Below are 12,390 nucleotides of genomic sequence, written 5' to 3' on the forward strand. Positions count from 1 at the left end.
AAATTAATGAGCTTCTTCTCAACATCGCCAGGTTTATTACTATTATAGATTGTTATAGATTTAGGGGCGCCTCAAACTTCCCAACCAAAATTCACACCTAACACGCGAGCGAACGAAAGGGAAAGTATCTCACATTTAACGTCAATGAAAATATAATTTCACTGCTAATACAAATTCACTGTAACATATACATAAGAGGGTGCTCGTTGCTTAATAAATATTTTCTTTCAATATTAACAGTCCGTGAAGTATACTCTCGTACGTATTTATTTTCTTGTCTTCTCACAAAGCAAATTCGCTTCTGCCTCGTGTCAAAACATGACCTTGCTCTCGTCATCGCCTCCGCTGATCCTGGTGAAATATGAAGTGTTACAAATTAGACCAAAATAGACCGATTGTATGTGAATCATACCAGGCGCCGGGTTCAACGCCATCATAATATGTACAGAAGACGTTGCGAAAATAATGACCGAAATCGCTATCAATTAACCATTATGCGGTGGCGAAGTGCTTTAAGCGCCGCCAGTCGGGATGACATCAGATACCGACTGTGGGAATCTGTAGGATTTATGTGTCTGCCTAGTCGGATCGGCTTGACAGCTCAATTTGGCAGCGAGATTCTTTTCAATTTCTGGATGTCGGATTCAATCGCACGTAATTTGAAATATCTTGCTTAAAAACGACAGTTCTTGCCTGAGATCGAGTTTCGTTTTACAATAGTGTCGTTAAACTATTTTTATATTGCACATTTGTGTCGTATCAATCCTGTATATATGAAGGTATAGAGAAAGTTTTGAGGTCTTCTACTTAAATCACCACCTTTGATATGTACTCCGAATCAATATTTCTAAAAGCTCTAGATAAGAGTGACTTGGGGATACTGGTGAATAGTAATCAAAAAATAACCATAGATTTTCGGATGATACAGTAATATTTGCAGATAATACCAGTGACCTTCAAACACTGCTAAAAAATATATGCTAAATTATCGATTGCAACAAAATAATCACTTCCCACACTAAACGTGACCTTTAACGATGAACAAATACTTTGTAGATAGGTAAATGGGATATAAAATAGGCAGACTGTGCAGCGGTAAAAATCATAATCGTCAATATAATAGCCAACCTCTGATTGGAGATGGAATATATTTTACTGGCTTTCAGTTTATTGCTCAACTTACACGATATAAATTACGCAATATAAGCTGCAACTACTAGGGTAAATATCAAGTATTTTTACTGAATATGTGATTATTAATTTTGACGAAGTTCACCTGTGAACTCGAGAAGTCTTAATTCTTGAATGAAACTCATCGATTCTTCTCAGCTTACAGGTTCAAAATTAATCAACGAGGGTTTGATGTCTTATAATTAAATTTTTGGTAACTCCAGTTTCTGGATTAACTTTTTGACACGCGACTAAATAGTTGTTAGCTGCGGTATCGATATTATCAACGTCCTAACGCACCATATGGTACGGAATGCTCAATCATAAAGCCCCCCATGACGAAGATCTTCGTTAATTAATAATGTAAAGATCTTCGTCATTCCGACTTGAAATAACTATGCGGCGTTTGTTGTCCATATTTTGAGCGAGTGATTTAAAAATAGTATCACTTGAGAAAAGTTTAAGCGGTGTTAACGTGGCGTTAATTTGATTAAATCATTAACCTTTTAACATAAAAATTTCTGAAGTGCCATATATAAGTCTTTTGATGATCAAGAGCAAAATTTTACTAATATTTTTAAAAAATATTAGTAGGAAATTTAAATCACGTTAATAATTATTAGAGTTAAATCAATATCAAGGAATGGAAATTTTTTGCTTCTGTAAATTTATAAAAGCTAAAGAGAGCCATTATTTTAGAATAAGTTATTCAATATCTACCACTAATTTACAGTACAGTTACGAAAGAACTGGATTGTCACCAATTTAAACCTACTTATTATTTTCGTTGACTATGTACATACCATCATCATTACAGAATAAATCTTATTCTAAAATATTTTCTAAATAACAAAACTTTGGACTGATAGAATTCTTGCATTCCGGTTTATCGGTGCTTAGCATTTTTCAAGAAATGAGAATTCTCATTTTTACATTGCGATTTTCTCGAGAATTCTTAAGAAATTTTAATTCCTTATTTATATTCTATAGACTGTTTCGATAAACCTGACCTAACCAAGGAAAAACTTATATTAAAAACTCGTATCTTATAAACTTCAAGACTTTCTCTTAGAACAAAGTGACCCTTTGTTTACGCGCGCACCTGCTAAAGCATGCGTGACCAGAAAGTATACAAAACACGTTAGGTTAAGTTATACTTCGGTGTAGCGTCTACTCAATAAAGCACTTGCTATCAATGCTAGGCGACTTTCCGCTGCGAGTCCTAGAGTGTCGCGATTGCGTCTCTTATCCTTACCCGTTCTGGCATGGACGTCAGCGCTTGAGTACGCTTATTTTGCACGAACCATCCAGCTTCTCATCGGGCATGCCAAAATTGACGATAGTTGTCCATTTATCTTTGATTCACAAATTGCAAACTACACTTGATTTTGGATAGACTACTATGAAAATTCTTGACTTGGTCGGTTGACAAAATATTGCTCTTCTCAAGAATCATCTGAACCTGTCTCGATAAACTTGAGGTATGAACCGCAAATTTTTTATTTGGACAGTTAACATGTACCGCTCACTGACTTTATAATAATATTTGGACACTTCTTGTGTTCCTGTCCGAGTCTTGTAAAGCAAGTTTAAATTTTTTTCGCAATAATACATTTATGCGACCTGAAATTTTCAACACTTGTCATAATAAAAACATAATCTCGAGTCTAATATGGCACTATGTTGTGTTGTTTTGTTAAATACCACACCAGATTTAATGTTTTTACTCAAGATAAACAATCCATTAAAGTAGAAGGCCAGTACTGGCTAACATAAATGTGTTATTTTTCATCATTCCATGACATCTACCATATACTCCTAAACACACATCACCGGATCATTATATAATAGTAATCTTCAAAACCACATTAATACGAAACAGCATTAAATTATATTTACAGAAAATAAAAATTCATTAAAATCTTATATAAGGGAGTAAAATTTATTAAAAATGTATGGCTTGTAAAAAAGTAACGAACATTGGTATACTAAAAATAAAAGTCTGATATGAGCTGTTATTATGACACTGCATTCATTAAAAATTACATCAATGAGAAACACCGTAAAATCAACTTGTTGTGTCTCATATTTCAAAGACGGTCAATTCGATATTAGTGATGGGCCGCGCTAAAAAGAGCCATTATAATTGGAGGCCGGTGAATTTCAAGCGCTGAAAAAAATATTGTTGATGAAAGAGTAAGTTGCAGAACAGATTTGTTTGCTTTAAATCTTCTCCATTAAAATATATCCATTTATATAGTCAGCATCATTCAAATATACGTAGGTATAATTAATGAGAAGCGATTGCGAAATTTCACTCACAAGCTTGCATTGTACATTTACTGTCTTTCTGTCCATAAAGGGCAACGCTCCGCGTTTTTGCGCATCCCGAAAACGCAATTGCGCACACATGCTACTTGTTGCGTATTTCGTCCCTCGCAAATAAATGCAGTTTGTTCGCTTTTTGTAGTTGTTGCTGGACCGTTTCGGCATTAATGACCGCCGCTGACCCAAATGTCGAAGTCGCATAATTTATGACCGAATGATGAATTTTTATCAGCCACCGAAAAACGAAATGCATGCAATTTCACCGACTGGTTAGAGTTTAAACCCTTATTGGGAAAAGGTTACCGCGAGAGAGCAGTCACTCACTTTCGTATCGATTGGTGAGGAATAAGGGATATGGAATGAATAATTCAGGAATATATATTTTTTATAATATTTTATATGTATCTGTAATACATGTATACAATATTAAAAATAAAGTTAATTTAAAATTATGTTTATAAATAAAAGTATTTCTTATGTGGTGCGATATGAAAGACGAATAATCATTGATTCATTCGAAATGTGATCATCCTGATTTCAATGTTAAAGAGGTTAGACTGTTGAATGCATACATAAATACCTGGAAATAAACCTAGACTTTAAATTAAATTTAAAAAACATATTTCAAAATTTTGCTCAAAATGCTTTGCCGTAATTAGGGCTCTTAAAGCGATACTTCATTTTTATATATTTATATACAAACAATTATTTAAACATTACTGACGTGAAGTATTATTTTTTTCTGAACTACAAATCTTTCAAAATAAAGACATAACAATGTTGTACAATAACCTTTTAATAAGCAAAAATCAATTAATAAACAGCTAATTTTACACCAGAAAATACTATAAAAATATTTTGCCCAACCAAATATAGTTGATTACGATAAAAACGCTTAAATTTAAAAATAATTACAAAAATAATAGCAAAAGCACATATGTACATCTATTACTTTAGATACAGGTACAATTTTAAAAGGGTTCAAATCCGTAATATTTATTTTTTCATACTTTTGTAATGAAAATATCACAATAATTGCAAACATAAAAATAGCTTAAAATTTGTATTAATATTTTTTTTATTAAAATATGTATTTGCTTATTTATTTATCATGGTAAATATGAAAATTGTAATAAAAATAGACAATGGTTTTCAGATGGCTTTGTGCGGTAATTAATTTTATTTAATAATTTGCCTATCTATACAAAATATTTTTTTATCATAAGTATATATTTGTTCCATAAAATTGGGCATAAAATCTGCAATGCGTTTTATTTCTATCGAAATGTATCTAAAATAGATTTTTTTTTGTATATAAAAACTTAATAAAATATGCTCTACATCTATATTTCATCACTCGCTACATCAAATCAAATTCACACACAACTACTAAGTTTTGCAAACACATGCTCCAGAAAATTGATTAACACTAGCATACGATATTGTGTCAAGGTCTTCCATTATATAACACATTATGCATTACAATGAAAAAAGTCGTTCACGAATCCATAATAAACCCCGTTCGCCCACAAATCATAAAGCAACTTTCCGAACACCTGGTATGGAGAATTTCTATGCTCGCCTTGGGTGCCTACGTAACTCAACTCTCATTACCATTGAAAGAGAGAAATTACCAATTTTCATTGACAGCCGCTGAAGACTGATAAATATTTATTTGTTTTCGGTACCACTTTTTTCTCATAAGTCATTCATTATTGCAGGCCTTCGCATCAGTTCATTGGAGGCGCTTTGATCGTGGAGCGACATGGACCAGAAGGCTTCACTAGAGAGAGACCCAAGAAAGATGTTTCTTCGTGTCACTTTCAAGGGTCCATCGACGGTCAACCGAAATCCAGCGTAGCCATATCAGCGTGCCATGGATTGGTGGGTATTGTTTTTGTTTTATTTCATTCATTAAACTTATAAAAATTACTTAATTAATTTAAAAAATACTGAATAGTATTTATATGTTACAATGAATGTGTAAGTTTACTAATTAAAATATAATTTTAATAATGGTTAGATAAATTATATTTTCACTATTAGAAATATATATCTACCAGTGAAAAAGTAGTCGGATATGATTTCCATGAAATGCCAGTAAAAATATATTTTTACTGGTAAATGTTACTATGAATATTTAATAATTTAAAAAAAGGCAAATCAATTGATTTTTTTTATTTAATCTCGCCACTTTTTGAATAACAAATTACTGTACTTTGTCACTTACGACTATTCATTTTAAAACTTCAGAGTATTAAGAAGTAATAATACCTAATTTTCGATTTGGAAAACGAATCAATACACATCGGGTTAAATAGTCTAAATTTATGCACATATTATATATTTTCAGTTAGTTTGATTATTATGATATATCTTATTTTTAATATATTATATCATCACAAACTAATGAGTCGATTTCTGTATAACTTATTCAATAAGTAGCAAGAAATAATTAATTAAAGAGTTCCGATGATTGATATTTCAAAGATATTTTCTACATTCAAGATATTAAAAATACATCTTGTACGTATCTAATTTCTATACATATTTTATTTTTCTATAAAATAATTTTTATATAAATTATTAGGAACCATTAAAAAAAATTGTATATACTCTCAAAATAACACAAATTTAAATTACATACATAATTTTATATTAATACTTAGATATAAATCAGTATAATGATAAAATATATTATTTTATATTAGTAATAAAAAATAATTTAAATTAATATGTTATTGAGTCAAATGCTCTTTTAGGTATATTTATAGTTTTAAAATAATTAATTAATAACCGAAAATTTCTACTCATTTTTAGTGCACTTGAATCTCTTAGTTGTTGTAAATATGCTAAACTTTAACCAGTCGTTTATAGTGCTTTAAGCTCCTTAATTTAAAAAAAAATCTTTTTATTGACAAAAGATTCTAATTTTATATTATTAAGTCCAAAACATTATTATTCTATAACTTAGAAAATATTGCTACAAGTTATTATTTTTATAACAACTGTCGAAACCAACAAGTTAATTGCATATTATTTTTATTAAATAAATTCGCATAGCAACGACGAATAGATACATGTTACAAACTGATTAAATGTAATTATTATTTTACACGTGTCATTGATACACGTGTATTCTATTAAAAATTTAGTATAATTATGGAGCGATTAAAATAAATAAAGATCATTAACCAGTCACAACGACACACCTTCGTATTATTGCTTGAGCATTTTTACTGTTCCTGGCTTCCGCAACAACAGCACCCCTCCTGGAGGGCGAGCGCAAAAGTGGTGACTCCCGACGTGATCATGAGTACGGGCGCGAAACAACTAAATATAATAAATTAAATTTAAATAAAAAACACAAAGTGTGTTATACACATATTATTGCTAAAAATACACATTTTGGATTGTGTTTTCGATAGTATGCATATTGAAATGGTTAAACGTGCTAAGTGTAAGTGTAAAATTTATCGTGTGTGTAATTTTTTCATGTCTTATTTCTTCTTTATATAATTTTTGCAGTGATTTTATTTCGTCTTTATACCTATATTATTTTATCATGTAACTATGATTTTAAATGTGCTAACTTTACTCTTTAGTTTGAGAGCCTATTGTAATTATTATCCTAATATATTTATTAAATAAGTATAGAAAAACAGTATTTATCCCTACAACCCATTAAAAATGTATCTGATTCTGTCTTTGATGACGACATCGGATCTGTCAATATTCGACAAAATAGCAGAATCCGATATATCGGATTTTGGCACTCAAAGGGCTCATCTATATTGTTTAGCAAATGTTAATGGCCGATGGTACCACAAGTGTATCGTGCTTTCTTCAAAAAGTCAATAAAACAAGCCTTAGCTATTGTTTAATACAGATCTTATATGCTAGGTGCGAATAAATCCGAATCACCGTGTACGGCTCATAAATGCGAAATAGGGATTTATCTCACGCTCAATAAAAAATAATAGATTTTTAGGTGTTGAATTAATTTTCATAGGAAGTCACGTAAATAGTCAATTATACAGTAAAAAATAAAATTAAAGATTTCATCCTGAAAGTTAATGTATATGCAGCATAGTATTAATAGAAACATAAAAAAATCGTAATTAAAACTTAAATTTTATTAATTCAAATCGCCAACATCGTCATAATATCAGAGTATTTTCGGTTAAAGTCCACAATATCGTTTGTTTACGTCGAACAATTTGTTAATTAGACCCTTTTACCAAGTCTTTCGCGACTAAATTATGTTTGGTCCCGACAATCTTACACGTTGAACATTTATGCAGTTAACTTAAGATATTAATGCGTTTGGAGTAGCATAGGAGAGTATAATAAATTATAATATAATATAAAAATTATGAGAAATATTTTTTTATTTATATATGTACTAGCATTATATTTTCCCACGGCGGCGCTTTGTGTACAACATATTTTAACTCTTCCTTCTTTCCCACTTAATCTATTCTAATTCAGCCTATTATCGAGTTGTCAAAAAAAACGAGACCGGTTTCATCACCGACATACTATTAATATCAATCGCTATGATTAATTTATTAATTATCATCACCGACGGCGGTCGATTAATATTTAGTGATAAATAATAAAGAATTACTCAATACTATGTGGTCAGTAGATTGTATGAAAGGGGCCGATCCGAATCGACAAATTGATGCTAATTTAAAGAGCTTGACGAAAACCAGTCGCCGACGATGAGATTTTAATCTCGACGATAATCCACGAGTGCCTTAAAATAAATCACGTGAATCGTACAACACAATAAGTTAACGTTAAATGATTAATCATAGTCAATGGTAATAATTCATCAGCGATTGACACTAAATAAAATTAAAATAATTCACAATTTATACAAATAGATGTATTTGCTTTACAATAAGTGTGTATTTACAATATGTAAATAAAAAAAGTGAAAATAATATGAATGTCATAGTGTGAAAATATTTTGACACTAGTTACGTTCTGACGCCTCGGTTAATTGATTTACCTAAAGTTTTCGAGACGAAACGGCGGCCTTGACATCGATACGTGAATTATACTTTTTAAATGCAATTTAACGACTGTGATGCTTCTTCTTTACTATTTTTTCTTTCTTTCTTTTTCGCCAAGCGTATGTAATGTGATTTATTTTTATTTTTTCTTTCTCTTTTTTGCTAATATTTATTTTCTTAACGTTCACGCCGACTAATACGCGCGCATTGGCGAAATGTCAGACTAATTTATTCGACCAGAGAAAATTTCACTTAAAAGCTCGTCGCTTTCAATGTTGCAAATTAGAATATTTTCACGGTAAAAACCATTTCATGAAGATTTATAGCTTTTTTATTACATCAAAATGTAAAATATGAATTATAGCTATTTTGTAAGGTTGATTTATATTTACGTTTATCTCATAGGTATCATAGTAAAAGCTCATTTAACAACATATAAGTTTATTTAAAATACGTAAATAGGACAAACCCAATATCTTGTGTGTATATACATATATGTACATACATATACTATGTATATAGTATTATGATAATATTAACAAATCTCTTTGTATTATGTATATACTGCAGTCACGGTTAGTTAGCTGCTTTGCAGGCTTCGAATCAACCATGCGGGACTGGTGTCCGGCCTTTATGTAGCATTATAAATTAATATATTTGACAACGTGAGGCTGGTTTAATAATACAAAGTTGGTTTAATTTCACATTACTTAACTTAATCATAGCATAAAATATTATCTTGTGAACGATTTTGTCCTATTTTCATCTCCATAATGAGATTTTTTTTAATAATGCTCTTCATAACTGCATGCAAATGTCTGACTTTGGTTTCGTAACAAATGTTGTTTTTTTAGTTCAAAGAGAGATCTTTTAACACTTTGCTGAGATCTGACGTCAACATTGAAAGAAAAATCCATAAAAAAACTTTTCTAATGAATTGTAGAGTATTTGCTCCAAGTGCAAATAACATTTTCTCTTAATATTTATTTATTTTATTATGAATTACGTCAATATTTAGACAGTGATATCAAAGGACTCGGCAACCAAAGCGCTAGCTAATGAAAATAAAAATCTCTGACTAATTTATCTGTACATATAAAATATTTCCTGTGACTTGAACTGAATCATTTACTTAAAAGCCCTTCACTCTCAATGCTAATATTACTTGTTTTAATTTTTTACAGAAAATTACACATGTATGCTTTTTGAGTAAAAACATTAGATTCAAAATAAAATTGAATAAGCTTCATGTTTTAATTTATTATATATAACATTACTCAAGCTTAAGCTTTTAATATTCAAGTTACTTTTGCCCCATTTTATATTTTTCGTTGTTATATCGATGCCACCTTACTAAAGATTCATTAGTCATCAGTGTCCATATATAAAATCGGAATAGCGTAGTAAGTATATATAGTAAGCCAGAAGCTTCAGGTTCGAGCCACGGTAGCAGACTCGAATTTTTATTTATAAAAAAGTGCGGCTCCAATTGCATATTGATTATAAATTAAGAAACATATAATTTATAATATTTTTTTAAATTTAATACTTACTTGTAGGCATTTATTATATCTGATTGACTTACCCAGTTTGTACAGATGTACCCCGTTGTAACGCATTGGGTTCACGCCTGTCAGGCTTCAACGGAAATTTAATATATAATAATATCTGGCATCCGTATACCAAAACCAACTGTAGTGATTAGACAAAAATGTGTTTTAAATAAGTATACCATAAAAATACGGATGGCAACATTACAATGACGCATTGATATGTTTTCGGGAAGAGCCATAATCGTCACGTTGCAATTAGTTGTTATATAAAAACTAATGGATTTATGTCTAAAGCAGCGTTTTTTCAAAACCATTTATATATAAACCATTAAAGACGGAATAGCGTAGTCCATTAAGTTACGGGTTCGAGCCCCGGAAGCGGCACTCGAATTTTTATTGAAAAAAAAAACGGCCCAAGCTGCAGTGACATCTATTGATTAAAAATTGTATGGCACATAATAATTTATAATCAATAATATAGACATCATTTTTTTGTGCCTTAAAACTGTTAATGTATACCGTTTAATATATGTACGCTCATATACGTATTATCGTCTGTACAAATATCGTTTCTTTTAAGATCTAAGAGTCGTAAATCAATAAGTCTTTTACGACTTATTTCGTCGCAACGATTATGCGTGATCCCGACAGCTTAAAAAGTGCGTTGATAGATCTAAAAAAATACATTGTGCCATTTTACTTTATTTTTTGAATGCTTCAAAGATATTTTTTTCGTTTTTTTTTATTAAATCTTGCGTTGTAACCTGACAGACGTAGGCCCAATGCGTTACAACAAGCAAATCTGTATTAACTAAGTAAGTCAATCAGACATAATGAATACCTACTTGAAATATTTGCTGCTCTTGCAACATGCACTAAAGTAGAAACTCTAAAATTTATCGACAAATGTGTGTTTAGTATTGTGATGCATATCTGTCACTCCAGCAAGGGTACGAATGGACTAAAAAGTTCCTTCCCTAGTCCTATTATTTGCATTAAGAGTAATACGAAAATCGATATTTAATCAAACTGAGTGTTATTTTATAATGTTAGATTAATGCTTGCTATTTTCTTATTATTTTTAAATACAATAAAAGTAAAATTCTATAATATAAAGTATTATATAGATAAGAAATAAAATAAAATAAAAATGGAAAGGTTTATCAAATGGTTTTAAAATTCTTGACAATCGCCATCTGCTTGATTCTCACCCGACACTTTCCCGATTTAGCTCACTCGCTCCGACAATTCGCGCAAATATTGAATGAAAAGTTAATTTTTCCTCGTGGGTGTGCATAAAAATTGGCATCAGTTCACCGACCGGGTGCTGACCGCTTCCAATTAGACTCTTCCGGAAGTAAGCTTTTCCGCCCAGAGTGCCATCAATCGGACCGTGTCTTCGGCATATTCATGCGGAAAATCCCTTTGGTCTCTATCTCTCTCTCTATGCGTCATAGTCATCCCGGTGTATTTTTAACCGTTTTCTGTTTACTAATAAGCCGTCAACGCTCCGCGTTGATGATAGTAATGGACTCGCTTTTGTTGCTCGTTAATCAAAACGGACAGTTCATTATTTATTTTCGTTCAGTGTTTATATGGAAAACGCGGCATCATAATAGTATACGTATTGTATAGATTAATTCGGAATGCTTAATTAAATTAGCGATTATTGTTGTAGTAACCGGAGATGAGATTAGTTATTTATTGCGTCGATTAATTAAGCAAAGGGCCACAGGTGTATATCTATAACGGTTTGTATACAGATAGTTTATTTGCCTTAATAATTTAAATATTTAATTAAGGTACTTTCTGGTTAAATAAATTAAATGAAAAAATATAATAAAATCTTAATGAATATGTCATCTGAAATTTGGCACCGCATCATTTACATATAATACTTAGATCTTATCTATAACGCCACATAACATGATTTAAAAATGTTAAAACAAGTATTTCATGCTATTACATAAACTAATTAATTCTATACTGCTTTTTAATAAATACACTAAAGATAACTAGTTTTAAAATATTTATATTATTATCATTAGATCGCGTATCTAATATGAAAAATACATTTGAAATGAAAAGTTATTTAATTATAATTTAATGACTAATTAATTAATGAAAGCGTATTTATGTCTTAGTTAAATGTCAGTTGAAAGCGCATTTAGATGCATACTAGATTTATGCATGTGACATATTAATCTCGAGATGAATCTTAGTGATGTACGGTTTGCTAAAATATTTTATTTATAATGAACATCTATTCGGTAAATCTAAATATATTGCATCGGTCCAATTGTTTTCGACTATCG

General features: G+C 30.5%; 1 protein-coding gene across 2 annotated transcripts in view; it reads left to right on the forward strand.

Moving 5' to 3' along the window:
- Positions 1-12,390, forward strand: part of AdamTS-B (ADAM metallopeptidase with thrombospondin type 1 motif B) — a 140,844-nt gene that overhangs the window by 76,209 nt on the left and 52,245 nt on the right. For both annotated transcript variants that reach the window (XM_088200363.1, XM_088200371.1), the window contains exon 4: positions 5,220-5,382. In XM_088200363.1, the coding sequence (XP_088056489.1) occupies positions 5,220-5,382 (163 nt within the window). The remainder of the gene's footprint in view (positions 1-5,219; positions 5,383-12,390) is intronic.

This window comes from Plectrocnemia conspersa, unplaced genomic scaffold (genome assembly GCF_051122295.1).
Source record: "Plectrocnemia conspersa isolate PC_06_02 unplaced genomic scaffold, ASM5112229v1 ptg000001l, whole genome shotgun sequence".
Taxonomy (NCBI): Eukaryota; Metazoa; Arthropoda; class Insecta; order Trichoptera; family Polycentropodidae; genus Plectrocnemia; species Plectrocnemia conspersa.